The following is a 20,260-nucleotide window of genomic DNA, read 5'->3' on the forward strand; positions in this document are numbered from 1 at the left end:
GTTCAGCTGCACACAAATGGTAAAAACAGGTGCTAAATAGAGTGGCTGACAAAAAGCCAAAAGAGAGCTAATCTCAGAGGAGTCAGTGAAGCCCTCTGGTCGTAGGCCTAGCGGTTCTTTCACACTTTATTGAGACCCCTCTTAAAGTGACGTTAACCCCAGAAGCACATGTGCTCATAAATTTTGGGGGTGCATATAAACTAGGTCAAAGTAAAGAACTCTTAAGGCACCTGTGTCACATGTCTCTTTCACTTTCTTTTTCTTCTCTCCTCTACTCCAATCTGTCCTGGTTGTTTGGAGGACTATGGTTAGAAGTGTGTGAGAATTTCTTGCTCATTGTTAAGAGCAGAGGGGAAAACCCACTGCCAGTCTTGTTGTCAGTGCAGGTCAAAGCCGGGGTCACCTTGAAGAGGAATTCCCATTTAAATGTACAAATAGCAATACAGTCAGACCCCGACCTATGACCACTCGACTTTATTTGTAAAAATGTAAATGTGTTTACAGTGCCTCTTTATGTCTGCGTCGGAACGCATCATAGTCACTCTTCTCGACATACAACCGGTTTTTTGGTTCCTATCTACGTCGTAAGTTGGGGTCTACCTGACTCCATCCTGTTCCATTTATGTAGATCTGCACATGAAGCTGGATGTTGAGGGGTTAAATATCAAAACAAGTCCTTCATATTACAAATCTGTTGCCAATCTGATTTTTCCAAGTCAAAGTCATGTTGAAGAGGGTTACCTTAATATATGTGCAGGAATTCTCTTGTGCTCTTTAGAAAAGTGGGAGCAATGTGGATAATACGCTAAAGTCCTAAAGCTGCTGCCTTTACCTGAATTTTAATTTAATATTTTAACCACATCTGGTCTACCACCTGAGCTAACCAGTTCTAAATCTAATGAACATGCCTTTCATAAGTTTCTTTATAAAATGGAGAACAGGACAGGGGGCATCCAAGACAAAGAACCATTAGTAATGTAAATAAATTAAAACATGCTGGGAAAACTCTCAGGTCAGCATATTCTCTATTATATGGATTAGTTGGTAAGAAAATATTCATGAATAACATATTTTAAAATTCAGTTTTGTCCCATATAAGGCCTCGTAGGTCATTTATTTGAATATTGAAATTTGTTTTCAGGCCTCGTTTGAATCTTGTGCTTCATCGCAGGTGTTTTAACAGACAAAAAGAACACTTTGTTGTGATGTATGATGTCGTTCCAGATCACATATTTCATATCGTCAGTAAACTCAATGATTTGTGCTACTGACCTTCACTCGCAAAAGGCTGATTTATATTTCTTATGAGTTATAGGAATTAGAAGTGTATTTCTTTTAACTTCCTAAAATTTGTTGTACATTTACAATAGATATTCAGGTTGGTTGAGGTGGGGCAGTGTGTACAGTGGGGTAGATGGAAAGACACTGTGCATATATTCATGAAATCCATATTCTTGCTATATTAAATCATGTTGTATCATATTGTATGGAATTAAAATTTTGTGCAGCATCTTTGATCAGCCATTGAAGATAAATACTTTTGGACACGTTTAAATTCATGTGTAAAGGTACCTGTTCAATAAATGATCTTCAGTCCAAGCTTAGATTTTACATTTTAACTTCATTTTTTAGCAAAATTTTAATTGAAATGTCTTCGAACTCCAAAACATAATTTGGTTCAGTTCCCCCAGGCTTGCAGATTCCTGTTGTCTATTGGCGTTTGGGTTGGGTATGTGTTAATGGCACAGATCGTAGAGCTCTATCTAAACTAAGAGATGATCTTACGCGATATTAGTATTTTGGCTGTTTTTAACATATGAAACGATTTAATATTCTGTAGATTGTGTAAAAGAGTTACCTGTGTTGAATCTGGGTTACAGAGGGACAGTTGGCAATTAATTTTTTTCTAATTTTCTGTATCCAAGCTGCATGCCTACACATCTATGAAGAACTCAGTGACCTCGTAGAGACTGACTGTATGTAGCTCAGCTGGGGCCCGGATGAGTCCCTGCTTTGCTGGCTGCAGATACTTATGTTCAGCCACAAGAGGCAGGAGATGGCAGTCTGAATTTTGCTGAGCAAGCAAAGATAATAAGATCCAGATGACTGTCCTAAAACAAAACCCATCTGGGGTTCTCTTCAGATAGATGCAATAACTATATTTGAAAGAACTGTTCTTGTCATCTATCAAAGCAGAGCAAAATAAATGTGGTGTTTATTGTCTATATGTAGTTTATTGGTCATTCAGCCGTTGTCCTCTCTCTTGTAATGAGGTATAGGTGTTGTGCGGGGGAGCACTTCCTGTTCAGAAAAATAATGTACAGCCAGACTAAATTTTTTGTTCTAGATAAAAGGATGTGATAGTCACCTGTTAATATCCTTGTTGCTCTCCTATTTCTCAACAGGACTCAATGGTTCTGCTGTGGATTTCGTAGAGGCCTTTTCTCCCTTCAAATCCCCCAATTTTTTATCCACTCAGTGTAGTGGCATCATTCCCTACAGAATCATGTCTGCAGCACAGACACAGAATGACAATGAGCAGCGCTGGAGCTGCCTGGAGTCTCTGGGTCTTAGTCCCAGAGAGCTGGTCCTGGCTGAGGCTTTGCAGATGGAGTACGATGCTCTTTCTCGCCTTAAACAGGACAAAGATCCCACTGGAAGAGGAGAGTCTGATGGTGGCAAGACCTTGCCAGCCCGGAATACACAATCTAGATGTATCCCCAGTCCGTCTGGAACAAACTTGCGACAAGGGCTTTCAGGGTCCGATCCAATTCTTAACCTCATCCAGCCTGGAGTTTCCAGCCCATCAAGATCAAATGTGGATCCTCATGGGTACAGCAAGGAGCCCCTTTATATCCTGGAAAATCCTGGGAAAACTGATTATGAGTGGATGTCTGAAGGGCTTTCAAAGGGGTTGCCACCTCCAGATGAACCTCCTCCTGCGATTCCACCAAGGAATCCGATACCTCAACCAGATTCGTTCCACCTCTGCAGGGGTTCAGCTCCCAGAGATGTGAACCTGTTTAGCCCTGAGGTAGACCAACTTAAGCTTTCCTCTGGAGAAACCTTAAACTATGACAACCTGAACGACTCCCTTATGAGGCTTAACAGTGGTAGGCAATCACCTAGGCAACAAAAAGTGAATGGTGATCAGTCTGGGAAGCCTGTGGCTCGCAGCAAGACGCTTCCCCCTCAGGTGCCACCTCGCACTTATGTGCCTGGGCAACAGAGTGCCAGAAACAACCGCAGAGTGTCTGCTGATCTGGTATGTACTGCTTTCTTTACCAACAAATTCTGGTTTGTTAGCTGATACAATATTCATATAACTGATAAAAATGACAATTTATAATTTGTTTACTGTCTTCTTAATCATTATAAACTCTTACAATCTTACAATATTTAATAAAAATTATTCATGTAACTTATTAATGTATTTTATTGTAAATAATGGTGTAAGAATTGTTTTACACACCTTTCATGCAGATGTCACTTCGTTCCAGACCTAATGGGTTTGGCTATGAGCTCTTCCAGGTTTCAGAGGAGCGTGATGAGGAGGTGGCTGCCTTCTGTCATATGCTCGATGTGTAAGTTCTCCTTCATGCTCACTTCCTCCTTTAGAAACATGGTGTTTACAATACAACTTAGAATAGAAAAAAGAATGTCTGCATTTGATCTGATTGTCATGTACAGCTATGGTTATGTAACACATTTACATAGTCAATAATTTCTCAAAATGCAAATTTTATTGTCACCACAGTGAAGGTTGATCCTTATAGTAACTAGAAAAATAGTTTGCTAAACAAATCTTGCTAAAGGATATAAATCACATGAGACCCATTACTTAGTTTGTATGTTTTTTTTAGGTAGCCCATGAGTGTGCTCAGAATGTGCTTGTTCTTTTTTATTTTTTATTATTATTAAATTGCTTTGAACAAATTTTATCAAGAAAATCAGTAAATTTTTTGATTGAATTGGAAGGAAGTGAAATCATTACTGTGAATTTCAAGCTCTAAAAAAAAAAAACAAAAAAAAACAAAAAAAAAAGATTAAATAAAAAATAGATGTGCGATGCATAATGTAACATATAATAAATGCTAGTGTTACCCAGTATGATGTGCTCTGAGTGCAGTGTCTGTATGTGCAGGTTACGCTTGGCTTACCCGTACACGGACCGCTCTAAGAACGCTGGGTTTGTGTGGAGCCCGTGTGTGACTCAGGAGGAGCTGCAGCAGGGACTCGGGGTCAGCATAAAAGTCACCGTCATTGGTGAACACATCCGAGAACCACTCACCTTCACCTGTGACGGTAAGTCGGAGTGTACTGATATAACAATGTGTTAATTGACATTAAAGAGTAATGTTTGAGTAATGTATTTTTATCAGTGTGTGTACCGTACAGTACTGTATTTTGTGATTTTTAAACGCACGACAATGCCAAAAGAAAAACTTAAGAGAAATTGTTGTGAAAGGAAGGAGGAAGACCGTAAAGTTTCTTGGTAGGCTGCTGTTTAGATACAAGCCCTGTAACAGTCACTGTCTTTCATTAAAGCCTGTGTAAAGTTCATTAGTTTCAGTGTAGGCACCTGTGGCTTATAGACAGGTACAGCGTATTTATGTTCAAAACAAAAATCTTTGTAAAATTCAGTGGGTGCGGCTTATATTTGGGTGCGCTTAATAGTCTGGAAATACGGTAGATTTTACGCATGGATCAAAACACAACACAGTTTGCTGTAACAGGAAAAATAACAAACATCTGATAGTGTAATCTAATGCATGGTGTGATATAGAGAACCATTGGCATCCAAACATTGCTTACTTTTACTTAAAGGAAAACCAGAGGTTTATATTAAGTTCTTGTTCCTATACACTGTCATGTCTTTAGTAACAGCTTCTATAGCAACTTGTGGGAGGTCCTTGTAAACAGCTTATGGTGAGGATTTCTGTGAGGAAATGTTGTGTGAGGATATGTGGTTATTTGTTTGATTGCTCAAAAGCACACACACAGCATTCTCGTCAGGAGTCTCCAGTGTCAGCACTTTAACAGTTAGATGTAAAGCTGTTCAGGTGCAGGAAAGTCTTCAGGACTAGCGTTCATAAATAAAAGAATGTTCCATAAACAATTGCTATGGTGGAATACAAACAAGTTTGGACCTGCTCTAATTGGAAATTAAGCACGGTGGAATTGGCTGAATCAAGGAATGATGTAGAATAAATTCAATAAAATTCTGTTTGCCTTTGAATGGGATAAAACCATAAAATGTGTTGGCTGGTTGGAAGCACGGTTGACTTAATACTGGCTAATAAACCAGCTCTCAAAGTAAATATTTATTTAAGCAAATAACTTGCACATACAGTACTGCGGTCCAAGTTCATGCAAAAAATAAAAAATAAAATAACAAAAAGGTTTTTTTAAAGGATGAGGTATTACTAGTTTGTGTTCTGAATAACCTCCGGGCCTAAATGAAGTTATAGCTTGTATTTGTTTTATGAAATGTGTTATGCTTTTTTCCTGTCCACATGTGACAAGATTATTGATGTACATGTGCATGTAACTGTGCTCATTCAAGCAGCTCTGGAAAATTGGCTCAGGTGCTGGCCAGGGGAACTCATGAGCTGCTGTTGTTGCTGTTCTCTACCACTGGCTTGATATTTTCCTGAGCGTTTCAGTCTTGTGTATTGGATCCTCCAGTGTGCAGCTCCCGAAACAACTGTGATGTGTTTATTTTTAGGCTTTTGGGTATATGGTTAACAAAACCTGATGATCCCGGTCTTTGTTTCTATGTGTGTAGCAGAGAGAGAGAGAGAGAGAGAGAGAGAGAGAGAGAGAGAGAGAGAGAGAGAGAGAGAGATGCACCATTTTCCCATATGACCAGGACTAAACACATCTGATGGGCTGGTGCCTTCAATTTCTATAAATAAAATTATAGTGAAAGGAAAATGGGTCATCTCTTTTCGTGGGGGGGTTCCCCCCAAATTTTTATTTATCCAGCTAAAATGAGCATACACATAAATATGTATACACAAGCAGAGAAGGCAGAGTGCAGGATTAGAGAATCCTGTGGGTGGAAGAAAGGGGATAGTTCCCCTCACCGAATGATCTGTCCAATTAATGCTTGAGGGTTATTTGTGCATCTGGATGTGGATGTGTTTTTCTAAAACTGGTTAAACGTGATGTTAAACAAACGATATCAATATTAACATGTTGCAAGTTCTAACTGATTTTACTGAAACCTGCTTCAACCTGGAAATGGTGTTTATTTAAAAAATTTGAGCGATCATACAGATTATTGGCAAAATAGGGCATATTTCCAAAAAGTCTATAGAGTATAATAATCAAATCAGCTAGCAATAAGTATCTGTCTAATTGATTACAACAAATTTTGGAAGAGACCAGTCTCTCTGTGAACTTTTTACCCTTTGCCCCATTCATGTCAGTGGAGTCTGTTTGCTCAGTATACTTCATGAGTCATGCCTGTGTTTACAAGTTAAAGGCGGCCTTGCCTGATTAAGCATGAGCGGACTAAGGAACCTGTACCTTCTGTTTTAGTTTGCTTATCCAACCAGTATATCTAGTGTCTGTGTGTGTATATGTGCAGTATAATAGGCTTGGACTTGAATTTCTATGTTGCAGTTATTGTATTAACATCTTACCAGGCATAATGAACTGATGGCCTTTGCTTGAATGTGTAAGAATCAATAGTCAGAGGAAAGCATTTGTTTTGTTATTCACAGAAAATTGTTGGGAAAGAGGGAAATAAAACAAAATGATAAAGAACTAATTTTTATCAGTCTAATCAAAGATGCAGTTAAAAAAATCTGGATGGTCCATTCATTCTGTTTTTATTTTCACTAAGAGAAAACGCAAACATTTTTTCTTTCCAGAGTTTTTCCCAGTGAGATATTTATTGGCTTGTTCCAGATTGCTGGCTAGCTGCTTCGTGTAAACTGAGCAGATGGTTGAGTACGTGTAGACAGGAAGGGCCGTGTGTGCGTCACCAATTGGAAACCCTATCGATTAAACGTGTTCATAATACTCATGCAGTCCTCTTTAATGGAAACACCTGCTCATTTTTGCAGTTCTCTAATCATCCACTCATGTGGCAGAAATACAATGCATGAAATCATGCAGGCCGTTACATTTTGGCAATTCAATATGCGAGAAGTTCTGATTGGAGTAATTCAGAAACTGCGACCTTAAATGCGAAACACCTAAAATCTTGCGATGGATTGGCTAGAACAGCAGATGACCACATCACTCCTCTCAGCCAAGAACAGGAATCTGAGGCTGTCATACACACGCACTCACCCAAACTGCGCAGTTGAAGACTCTATGCTTTTCTGCTTACCATAATCGTACAGAGTGATTTACTAGATCCTATGTTCTTATGTTCCCCCATTTTAATGTGTAATGTGAATGTTAATGAAAGATTTTCAGTTGCATCAGCGTAATTCTGTGCATTGTATTCCACTACATGACTGAATGACAGGACTGTACAATTCCTATTAAAAGCCATGAGTGAATCTCTTTACATACAGGTATACAGGTAGTCCCCAAGTTACGATGGTTCACCTTGTGAGATGTCTTACTCTCGGTGTTATAGCTCTTTTATTTTATTTATTTTTTTTTTTTGGAGTTTTAAAGCCAGATTGTAGCTCTTGCCTCTGTCATTTTAATCGCTTTGTTTTGCAATACTGCTCACCATTCTTTAAGACTCCTGAGTAGGCTTGGCCATGTCTCGACTTGTGATATTATGCTACGATGGGGTCATTAGAACGCATCTCCATTGTAAGTCGAAGACTACCTGTATTCTTTGGTCAGTTTTTGTTCCACTGGTCAATTTTTTTGCTAGACACAACCACCGTTCATATTACTTTTTGTTATTATATTGTGGTGTTACAAAATGTACCAACTGATGAAACATTTCCAATTCATGAAAAGAGTATCAAAATAATTTGAATCACCTCACTGTATTTTAATCTTTATTGAAAACCCTCTCCTGGTTTCTCAGGGTCATCCACCATTGAACTGCTAATATACCAGACTTTGGGCTACGCTTATGATGACCTGGACCTAGTCGATGTGGACGACTACCTGATGAAAGTGTGTGGCCAAGCCGAGTATCTCAACAAGTAAGAGCTACACATAAATCCCAAGTGACAGTGCAGTTTACAGAGCTTACCACTGCATTTTCTTTTCCCAGTTCTAAAATGTGAAAGCGTTTTGTTTAGGGCTGTTCAGTATATTTGTTGTTACCACATATTGCAATATTGCAGGAGCATGCAGTATAAATGAATCCTAATATGGTCCCTGGTGTTGGTGTTCTAAAAAGAAGCTATACCTCCATTACTGAAAATAAACACCAAATTATGAATTGGTGCTGCATTTTATTCCTTAAGCTTAAGTTTTCACAGCCACCACCTTCTGAGTTTTAAATGGGTGTCCTGAGTGAAACTGCCCAGTACTTCAACCTGAGTTCTCAAAATCTTATCCTCAGTTACAGTTTGGTTAGAGCAGCTACATTTTAGTTTATAGTCTCTTTTCCAGGAGTTGACTGGCTGAAATAAGCCACAACAGATGATCTACAAAAGTTGCAGTGGAATAACTGTTCTTCCTGTTTTTCAGCACTTGTTTCTTCCTCATAACATCTAAGGGAGTTTTTCCTTGCCACAGTCGCCATGGCTTGCTCATCAGGGATTAATGCACACCATTCACCTTAACTCTAAATTCTGTAAAGCTGTTTTGAGACAATGTCTGTTGTGAAAAGCGCTATAGAAATAGACTTGACTTGACTTGATTTGATTTGGTTAAACTGCTGAAATCCTTTGCTGAGTTTGCAGACTGTGGCCAGCAAGTAGACTTAATGCCATTATCTGTTTAAGGTGTATAATACACAACTAGCACAGAGTGAAAGATACAAATGGACAAATGGCCAGCTCAAAGTGTGGCACCAGGCCATGCAGAGGACTCTTGTAATGCCTTTTCCGTGTATCCACTCCATTTTATTTTTTAATTTTTTTCTCTCTCTCTCTCTCTTTTTCCCTGTGGATATAATGCCCACCTCACACTTGGCACAGAGGCTTGGGCATCCAGCCCAGTTCTCACTCAATAATAAAAAATAAAAAAACACACAAGAAAACGTATGTGTATTGGTTCAGTCATGAAAAGTGGTTCCCAGACAATGTAACAAGTGTTGTGTTACATATGCAGTTTCTTTCCTTGATGGTGATTGCTGCCAGAACTGTGGCCGGAAGATGGGGGGGATTTTAAAAGAAAAGGGCCTGCTTAGTGGTTTGTGGTACAAATAGTCTTGTCATTCAACTTAGGGCCCCTCAGAAGAAAAAAAAACCCTTGTCGAGCTTATTTCTATGGTTGCATAAAACCACAGTGGGTTTCCCTCAAAATGTGACAACCTCTAACTAAGTGTAACATTTTTTATTTTCTATGGCTAGTAGGCTCGAGACCAGTGTGGTTGAGAGCAATGCCTGACTGAAAAGTATTACGCATTGTAACAAAACCTTAAATCAACCTGTCACGTCTTATAGAGTACAAATACAAGTGGAATATGCGATTGTGTGTACAAGCTAGATGTTTTTACGAAGAGTGCAGCTGGCCGGAAATGTGTCTTTTCTTGATAACCTTGAGCTTGTACAAAAAGGGAAGTACTTCCTGCATGCAGCGCCGTTATTATTCCACTAGTGTCGATGACAGAACCAACAGTAGCCAGCTTTCTATTGCGGTTAAACAATAAATTCTGGTGTTAACTGCTGGCAATATCCAACATTGCAATGCAGAAAAAACGCCTGCTTTTATAAATGTTATAGCTGAGTGACTGTAGATAGGGAAAATAGGCTGTGGTTTTCAAAACAACACAGATACTATCATGTATCAACTTTATTAATTTGAATGACCAGTCAAGTTCTTGTCAAAGGAAAATCCTTTTTTTTGTCAGTACAAATAATTTTATGTTAAAAAAAATAAAATAAATACATGGTAATAGTTGCTTTACATTTATTTTTTTCCCCCTGAAAATGTTTCAAATGCTTTTAAGGTGTAGCAAAGAACACAGTTTCAAAGAGCTCTTTTTTTTCTGTTCTCTTTCTTGCTCTCTTTCTCTCTCTCTCACTCAGCTTTCAGACCTTGGCTGGGCTTGAATATATCCAGCAGTGTCTGAAGTTTGATTGGGACATCAAGCTTTTCCTCACCAAAAGAAGCACTGTGAACATGGAGTTAGCCCGCTCTGTGAGTACCACAAACACAGCACGTTTTCTTTAGGCCCGAGTTCACACGAAAGCAATCGCAGTATTGAAACTTTGCAGTAGAAAAGGGGGAATGAGAGCTCTGTGTCTCTTTGAGCATGCAAGCAGTCATCGGTTTAGCTTGATAAACAGACTTTCTGAAACCCAGGAGGAAATTCAACGAATTTCTAGTAATGTTCTATACAAAAAAAAACCCCTGAAAACTGGAAGTCCAATTCACAACCGTGTTAGAGCAAAACTTGTGGTTGATTAAAAATAAACACAAACTTTTCTTCCTCTTTTTAACTATCTATTAATTACTTGCACTGAATTTGAGTTAACGTAAAAGCCACTTCCCAGAATGATTTTTAACCCTCATTGTTCCGAAGAGTAAAAACAACATGGCTGCATACGTGTTATGATAACTGTGAAGAATGATGTATATTTTTCTTCTCAAAACTGATAAACTGATGTGTCTGTATGATAACTGATCTAAAGAAAATTCTTGCAGATACAGTAGGTAACTCTATGTAAAGTAAAAAAAGTGCTAATTTGTTGTTGGGGTCTTCTCAGCTATCAGTACCTATCAAAACTAAATGTCCGTGTACATTGTGAACAATGTACTGCATTGCTTTTATCTAAATTAATAATAAAAACAACCCTTGGATAAATCTACAACAATGTTCTTACTGCCCACTAATGTTACCCAGTTAGCCCCAGCTAGCTTGTTGCTAAGACTTTATGCTGTTGTCACACTCTTAGTTTGTTGCTAAGCTATTCTTTATTGTCCATTGTTGTTGCAGTACTGCAGTTTAAGCCCAACATGTTGCATCAAATCACTATATCAGAGAAAAAAAAAGCATGTGGCCCTGTAAATGTTGAATTGCTGTACAGTTTGTTCTTACGAGCCTTCCGTGCTCCAACTGTGCAAACAAAACACTTTCTTTTGTTAAAGTATTGAAACGTATTTTTACACGTACGTTGAATGAATGGTGGTGGGAAGTAAGATTTTCACTATTACTTAAGACACTAAACACAATGTTTTCTCTCAACCTTGTTTCCATCACGTTGCAACAGATGTTGTATTACAGACACAAAAGACAATATAAAAGTAAAATATAGCACAAGCTACACAATAGTAAAGTCAAACGCAGGAAATAAACAAGTGGTATATGAAACCGTGGTTAGTAATATTGCCATAGTAGATAAACTAGGCGATTATAAAATATAATAATGAATATGCATTAAGCCAAGTGTTTTCTTGCTGAAATGATCTTGTGTTTTGTGATTAGACATATGTAAGAATCTGTGTTTTATTTATATTCACTATATGGACAATATGGTAGACATCTGAACATAGAATTTATAGGTGCTTTTTAAACATCCCATTCCACATTTAGTTCCCATTTGCATGTATAATAATCTCTGGGAAGAGATTCCACTAGATTTGTGTGTGCTTCTGGAGTTTCATTCTCATTCAACCACAACAGTGTTTGTAAAGTCAGATTATGATGCAGGTGTGAGGAGGCCTGGGGTGCAGTCAACCTTTCAGTTTATCCCAAATGTATTCAGTAGGGTTAAGGTCAAAACCCTACAGCAGTCCACTCAAAATCTTCCACTCCAATCCAAGTAAAGTGTATCTTCATGGAGCTCACAGGGGCATTGCCATGCTGGAATAGGTTTAGGTTTCCTAGTTTGAATAAAGGGAAACTTTTATGCCACATCTAAAGACAGATGCCACATCTAAAGACAATACAATTGCATGCTTACAACTTAGTAGTCTGGAAAGAACCATATAATAATGGAAAAGTCAGGTGGCCTAATGATTTTGTTGATTTAATGTATTTATATGAAAGAGACTTAAGAAGAAACCCTGAAAATCAACTAATAACATTTTTTGCTGTTTTTACTGCAGCAAGAGGATGATGAGGCACCATCTTCACTGAACCATAGCATCTTGTTGCAGGAAAGACCCATCAAACAGACTGTGACAAGGTAAAGGAAAAATCTATACAGTGCAACCGCGATACTCACATGAATAATACAATAATAAAATAGTTTTTTAAACATGTTTATGCAATTTATTAGTACAAACTCTGTTTTGAAATGTTACTCTGAACTATTGAGCCACTCGGGACTTCTAGCGAACTATCAGATCTGGCAAGTGCCATCTGTGGCCATTGGTGGAATGGCATACTATCTATCTTTCATCTGTCAATCATAGCAACCTCTAGCCAATCATGGGAAGCCATGAGTACATGTATGTGAAAGAGGGTAGAAAACACTATACTTTGGGAGTGTCATCCAAGCTATCTAGTGCGTGGGACTTGGTAGAAAAAGATGTATATGGATATAAGGTTATAAATGTATTTCATTGTACCTGATATTGGGCTTTTGTGTGTTTTTTTTCACAGAGAGGCTCTAACATTGCTTCTGGACACCTTCCATAATGAGGCAGAGTCCTTCGTGTTATCTGAGGTAGGATAAGATTGGATTTGTACCAAAGCTCACAGCTGGTATCAAATCCATGTGGATCAAATGAAACAAAATCCTGTAAAATTTATCTGACTTTCTTTTTATAGGGTTTTGATGCAGAGCTGTTGTAATCAAGTTTGCTCAAATCAGATTGGCCCGAGTTTGATTTATTTATCAGCTCTGACACAGTTTTACAGTGCAAAACAACACAGATTTATACTCTTTATACTGTGCTTGTTCTAAAATAATAATATGTTAAATTACATGATTATATAGTAAAAGTCAATTTACAGGAACTTATATTACAGGTGATCTACAAAAAAAGTAAAATAATTTTGACCTGTGGAGTAATTTTCTGTTGGAAGGAATCTCCAGTGTCAGCGTTTTTTAGGGGAAAAACATACCGTATTTTTCGGACTATAAGCAGCTACTTTTTTCCTACGCTTTGAACCCCGTGGCTTAAACAACGAAGCGGCTTATTTATGAATTTTTTTCTGGGTTTTTCCCGGTTTCACAAACTTCAAGCCAAAAAACTGAGCGACATAACATTAGACCAATGAAATTTCCGAACGGAAACGAAAAAATGCACCTCACCTGTGTTTTGAGCTGCACGGCATTGGGGAAAAAAACATTTTTAAACGCACGACGATGCCAAAAGATAAACGAGAGAGAAATAGTTGTGAAAGGAAGGAGGAAGACGGTGAACAATGACTTACTTGATCGGCTACTGTTTAGATACAAGCCGTTGTAACGCGTTGAGTCTGGGTGAAGGGAGAGCTCGCTAACTCCAGTTACAACAGAAATCATATAAGCACAGACATGTTTCCAAAACTCTGGCTTTTTTATTTTTCTTGGCAACAGCGTTAAGGGTTAGTCAAAGAAACGTAGAAATGAGCATCAGAAAATAATAAACACACAATCCTCGTCTTGAACACACGCAGTAATACCGGAAAAACTGCAGTGGCAGGCTATTTCCAAAATACCGCTGTGCTCCTAATGGAAGCGCAACATATTTCACTTTCTCTTTCATTAAAGCCTGTGTAAAGTAGCGGCTTATAGACAGGTGCGGCTTATTTATGTTAAAAATAAAAATATTTGTACAATTTAGTGGGTGCGGCTTCTATATGGGTGCGCTTTATGGTCCGGAAATTACGGTAAACAAAACAAAAGGGGATGGTGGTGGACCCTGTGATGTGCTTTAATGAATAAAAAGAGATAAATCGGATTTAAAATGTAAATATAATATGATGTGGCATTTGCTGTTTCACTTAAAAAAAAAAAAATCTTTTAGTGTTGGAAAAATTGTTTTATAAAACGAAAGAAACATTATGGGTCATGCTGTTATTTGTAAAATAAGTATAACAATAGAAATGAGAACCAACAGTATTCAAATCAGAATATACAACATATATGATTTGTATTAAATATGCCAATGGTGTTTATGCAATGTGTATTGCATTTCTATAATCAGTCGTGTGTATAAACAATGTAGACATTGGACTGCACCTAAACACTTCTAAAAACGTCCTTCCTCTTTGCTTTCACTGCTCTCCAGGTTGAACTGCAGTTACACGTGGAGCGCTTGGTTCAGTCTGTAAAAGCTCTGTGCACCTCACTTGCTGCCGTTGAAACGCCCGACATCACCTCAGCCCTGAATCAGCTGCCGGCTTGCCCATGCAGACTGCAGCCCAGAGTGCAGAAGGTGAACACGCACGCACACACTCACACACTCTCTCACACACACACACACAGACACACACAGACAGATACAAACAGTCATGTATTGGTCTGTTGAGCTGCATGCTGCACTGGCACCATCTTTTTGTTGGAAGCTGTATTATAAACAGCCATGTCGGTGTACAAACTGTACAAACTGTTACTCTTTTAAAGCCAAAACAGCAATGCTGCAGGAACGGTCCCATTGTCTCTCATCTGCTTTTTGACAGTTTGTGTGTTTTTATTTCACAGGATGTGAGCGTGCTGTTGAAGAGAGAAAACCGAGGTACGTTTCCCATCATCCCCAGAAGTTTGTGTCACACTTCTGGTGTGCCTTTTATTTATTTATTTATTTATTTATGTATTTATTTTATAGAGAAAGCATCACTGTAGACATAATCAAATCATAATCCCGTAGAACATTGTTTTTTTATGGGAGTTAATGATTTGCAAATCAATTTTTTTCTGTTTTTATTTATTTTATTTTATTTTTTTTACATATTACACCCAACATTTTTGGTATTAGCTTGTATAATCAACGTGAGCGTTGACTAGGAGCAAATGTAGAGTGGGTAAGACAGGGCTGATGTGGTCATATTTTCTGGTTCTGGACTAACTGAAGCTTATTTCTGCACTTCCTAGAACATCAAGACTGTAAAGCATTACAAAAGTAAAACCTAGATGTACCACAACCATAAACTGGTTTTCCTGCATTGTGTAACGGCACAATATTTATAATTTAAGCAAACTTTCTGAGAGATATAAGGCTATCCTCGTAATATGTCTACATACGCTTCAAAGGAAAGATGATATATTACACCAAGGTCTTTTACTGCTTCCCATGATAATATAGAAAGACCATTAAGAGATACTATGGATACAGAAAACCTACAGCTGCATCAGGCCCTAGTAAATGTACTTTGGCCTTATCAGAATTAAGTACAAAGAAGTTAACAAGCATCCACTGTCTAATGTCCTTTACACATTCCTCAGCATTATTAAGCTGATGACTCTCGTCTGGCTTTGCTGAAACATCTAATTGTGTACCATGTTTACACATAATTTCATGCAGAGGTAGCATATATAAAGAAAGAAACAATGGACCTAAATCAGATCCTTGCAGAAAACCAAATTTTAGAGAAGAGAACTCGTCATTCACATCGACAGACTAATAACAATCAGTCAAAATAGACCAGACTCAGGAGAGAGCCATTCCTTAAACTCCAATATCCTTTTGTCTATAAAGGAGAGTTTTATGATCAATGGTGTCAAAGCAGCACTAAGGTTAAGCATCACAACAAGGAGACATGATTCTGATCTGAGGACCTGAGGATCTGAGCAGGTCATTTACCACTTAAATCAGTGCTGTCTCTGTGCTATAAGTTTTCTGAAACTTCTGAATTATCTGTTGAAGAAATATGTAGGTAAAGAATCTAGTACACAACTTGATTTTGATGCAATAAGTTAAATTCATTCGCTGTCTTGGGTGGAAGTAAAAAAGTAAAAAAAAATGTATTGCTTATTTGAAAATCATTTTATCATCTACAGGGTTCTTTATTAAATAGTCTCACTTTAAATTAATAGTCTGGATTTTTTTTGCCTAATATTTTCAATGATGTAATGGAAAAATTTAATGAAATCATCACTGCTACCTATTAATGGTGTGCATGTTAGTGTGCCCATTCTTTTCCTAATTTATTTCGCTTAGGAGGCTCAACCTTCCATGATGTTTGGAATGCTAACAATGATTTTGGTGTCATTTACATTCAAAATTTCCAGTGGCCTGTTTTAAGGTGCTTGGATGAACGTTAGACCTCAGTGCTATTTCTTTTTTCTCTCGAATATATATATTTTTTAAGGGAAGCTACATTGATTTTAGTTGCGCAGCAGCCAAATTAAGCTTTATGGTGTCTGACGGAGTTAATCATTGTCGATAACTCTGGGAGATTATTGATAAAACTATAAAAAAAGATATACCTCGGTCAGCGCAGTCTTCACCAATAGATATAATTGCATTCATTTATCTGTTGCTTTTTGACACAATCTATATCTAGTTGACTGGTAAACCTTCATTCTTGTGTACAGATTGTCCCATTTCTTTCTTAGAAGAGAGATTTAACTTTTTTTTTTTTTTTTGATGGATACCCCTTATGTTAATCGAGATAATATTTTGTGACTTTGACACTCTCATGGGGCTTTGCATGGTTACACGACATACAGCTGTTATCACTTAGGGTGTACTCACTTTTTTTGCCAACATACAGACTCTAATGTTTGTATGTTGAGTTATTTTCAGAGGACAGGCAATCTTTACTGCTATACTGCACATGGACTACTCTAAAATACATCAAAGATTCATCTCTATAGTATTTTCTGTTGAGAAGAAATACTAAAATGGTTGCTGAAATGTGAGGGGTGTACTCACTTTTGTGAGCTTCTGCAAGTATACCCAGGAGGACTAGCTTCATTTATTCTAAATATTCACTTTTGTTGTTTTACTTTTAGTATATTGCTTTTAGTAATTTATTTTTTATTGTTTTAATTTTAGTAAACCTATACAATGACCAGAGGGTTAAGGGGGAATATAGCATGTGTGTTTGTGTGTGGCCAGTTGGAGTGTGTTTGTGTGGAAAGACCTCCTGCTGCAAGGACGTCTGTCTGCTTCTTTACTAGGATAAACAGGAAGGATGCGCGTTTGGCGTCAGGATGCACACTGTTCACCTTCCTCTTCTGTTCTTCACTCGATAAACATGTGCTGTACTTCTGTTTGATCAAATCAAGTAAATATGTACTGTAAGACCAATGTTTTGTTCTGAATGGGTGAAGGATATCCATTAGTTAGTAAACTTTGCTCTTACAGCCTGTTCTAACCTTTTTTGCAGTCCTTATAAAAGCTTATACATATATTACACATGTAATATGGATATATATTCACAGAAGTGAAGACTTGTATGGATTCTGTCCATACCTGCTGATTTAAGGATTGCTGCTTTTTAAACAGGAAGTCAAGTTGTGTGTGTGTGTGTGTGTGTGTGTGTTGATCATCTACATCTTGAGCCTGTTGCAGGCCCATCAGTGTGTTTGTTTACATGGAAAAGTCTTTGACCTCTACTCCTGTTCTGTTCCCATTCCAGAGAAAATAGTCGAACGGTTGACGGCTGCCATCTTGGATCTGGTAGAGCTCTACTGCAGCACGTTTAACGCCAACTTCCACACAGCTCCACACAGCAGTCGGCCCACAGCACCAATCCAGGAGGCAGGCATGGTTACTAACGTGTTGTCCTTCAACATTTACGCCGCCCACCGTGTCCCCATCACCTGGGCCGCCAGGTACCACAAACGCACGCCAGCATTTGTTTGCATTCATAAAGCCGGGATAATCATGTCATGAGCTTGACTGGCTCTTTTCTGTGGAAAGGTGTTAAGGTTATGCTTTTCATTTACTTTTAAGGAAAAAAGTGTGGAATTCCTAGCAGATTTGCAATTTTCTTTTTTGACGGATGGTTTTTGAACAAAACCTTTTTAACACTCGCTGCTAATATTTTAGTCAGAACAGGTTGAGAAAAACAAAGTGTGAGTTTGTGTAAAGTACTAGCTTTTATTAATTTTCAGTCTTCTTAGAAAAGCCTTCCTCACTGATTTCCAAGTGGGAACCCTAAGCAAGAATTCTTTTATTAAGTTATAATAAAAAAAGCAGGTGGTGAAGGGAAACTAATGTGGAAAACTAATGACCAAAGCTGGAGATGAAAGCAAACATTGGTCTCTCATACTGACATACACATACTTATACATACACACAAACACACAGTTTTTCTGGGTTGTACTGGTCATTGATCTCTGGGCCCATTAGTATTGTTAAGTGCACATACATATAGACAATGCATTACCAGCATTGCTGGGAAACAAATACCAACTATTGCCTTGATCTTTAACACCCTCAAAATGGTGTAGCCCTGTTTTATTCCCCCACCCACCATGTGAATGGTTTGTTCCACCCATTGCCTGTGATGGGCCAAAGTCTTTTGTCTCACTTTGAGACTGATGCTGTTTGCATATGGAGCTGCGACAAAGGACGCAGCATGGGAATTAGCCATGACTTTTGACCCCTTTGCAGTCAGGATAGAGGGCAATCCCGGGGTGCTAAGCACCTGTGCAGCGGTTACTCGGGTGAACGGTGAACGGGGCAATGAAAGGGTTGGACAGGAAGTTTAGAACTAACTGAACATTCCATATCCTTATTGTTCAGTGCAAGCCTTATACATCTATCTAGCTGTTGTGTTGAATTCAGGCTTCTGGCATTTCAATTAGCTGGTGAATGTTATTCTTTCTATTTTGAACTGCCTCTTGAGAGCCCTTTTCCTTTTAAAGTCTTTTCCAGTACACATTTTGAAGACTGCAGGAGAGCCATTGGTAGTCTGGAAATACACATAAGGGACTGACTTTGCTTAGACTCTGGGTGCTCCATTTCAGCGATGACACATGCTCTGGTGTTTGATGAAAAACTGAAAATTCAGTGTTTTGTAATGAAACAGTAATTGATTCATATTACAAATAAACCATGCCCTCTAGATTTTCTTTCAAAACATACAACCCGAATTCCGGAAATGTTGGGACGTTTTTAATTTAAATAAAATGAAAACTAAATCACATCAAATCACATGAGCCAATATTTTATTCACAGTAGAACATAGAAAGAAGAAACAAATGTTTTAACTGAGAAACTTTAAATTTTATGCATAAAATGAGCTCATTTCAAATTTGATGCCTATAGGCCTCAGAAAAGTTGGCAAAAGGGGCATATATACCATGGTGTAGCATCTCCTCCTCTTTTCAAAACAGTTTGAAGATGTCTGGGCATTGAGGTTATGAGTTTCTGGAGTTTCACTGTTGGAATTTGGTCTCATTTTTGCCTGATATCGGTTTCCAGCTGCTGAAGAGTCCGTGGTCGTCTTTGGCGTATTTTTCATCCATGATGCACCCAGTGTTTCCTATAGGTGAAAGATCTAGACTGCAGGCAGGCCAATTCAGCACCCCGACTCTTCTACTGCGAAGCTATGCTGTAGTAATAGCTGCAGTATGTGGTTTTGCATTGTCCTGCTGAAATACACAAGGCTTTCCCTAAAATAGACATCGTCTGGAGGGGAGGATATGTTGCTCTAAAACCTCTATATACCTTTCAGCATTCATAATGCACTCCATACCATCAGAGATGCTGGCTTTTGAACTGAATGCTGATAACACGCTGAAAGGTCTCCCTCCTCTTTAGCCCAGAGGACACGGCATCTGTGATTTCCAACAAGAATGTCAAATTTGGACTCGTCTGACCATAGAACACTTTTTACACTTTGAAACAGTCCATTTTAAATGAGCCATGTTCACATGTAGCTTACTTTTTGCACGATAGAGCTTTAGTTTGCATCTGCAGATTGCACGGTGGATTGTGTTTACCGACAGTGTTTTCTAAAAGTATTCCTGGGCCCATTTATGTCAATTACACAATCATGCCGATGAGTGATGCAGTGTCGTCCGAGGGCCCGAAGACCACGGGGATCCAACAAAGGTTTTTGGCCTTGTCCCTAATGATTTCCCCAGTCGCTCTTTATACATCGTTCACAGACTGGAGAGCCTCTGCCTATCTTTACTTCTGAGAGACTCTTACTCTCTAAGACATCCCTTTTTATAATTAATCATGCTACAGACCTGATGTTAATTAACTTGATTAGTTGCTAGATGTTTTTCCAGCAGAATATTTCAAAGATTTCTGTCTTTTTTAGCTCTTTGTTGCCCCCGTGCCAACTTTTTTGAGACCTGTAGCAGCATCAAATTTGAAATGA

General features: G+C 38.3%; 1 protein-coding gene across 1 annotated transcript in view; it reads left to right on the forward strand.

Moving 5' to 3' along the window:
• pik3c2b (phosphatidylinositol-4-phosphate 3-kinase, catalytic subunit type 2 beta) overlaps positions 1 to 20,260 on the forward strand; it is a 53,764-nt gene that overhangs the window by 3,282 nt on the left and 30,222 nt on the right. Inside the window, exons 2-11 of the mRNA XM_046874776.1 lie at positions 2,406 to 3,265; positions 3,484 to 3,584; positions 4,145 to 4,305; positions 8,009 to 8,129; positions 10,128 to 10,239; positions 12,151 to 12,230; positions 12,650 to 12,713; positions 14,266 to 14,412; positions 14,679 to 14,712; positions 17,561 to 17,756. Of these exons, the coding sequence (XP_046730732.1) occupies positions 2,507 to 3,265; positions 3,484 to 3,584; positions 4,145 to 4,305; positions 8,009 to 8,129; positions 10,128 to 10,239; positions 12,151 to 12,230; positions 12,650 to 12,713; positions 14,266 to 14,412; positions 14,679 to 14,712; positions 17,561 to 17,756 (1,775 nt within the window). The 5' untranslated portion in view covers positions 2,406 to 2,506. The remainder of the gene's footprint in view (positions 1 to 2,405; positions 3,266 to 3,483; positions 3,585 to 4,144; positions 4,306 to 8,008; positions 8,130 to 10,127; positions 10,240 to 12,150; positions 12,231 to 12,649; positions 12,714 to 14,265; positions 14,413 to 14,678; positions 14,713 to 17,560; positions 17,757 to 20,260) is intronic.

Source organism: Silurus meridionalis, chromosome 19 (assembly GCF_014805685.1).
Source record: "Silurus meridionalis isolate SWU-2019-XX chromosome 19, ASM1480568v1, whole genome shotgun sequence".
NCBI classification, from domain to species: Eukaryota; Metazoa; Chordata; class Actinopteri; order Siluriformes; family Siluridae; genus Silurus; species Silurus meridionalis.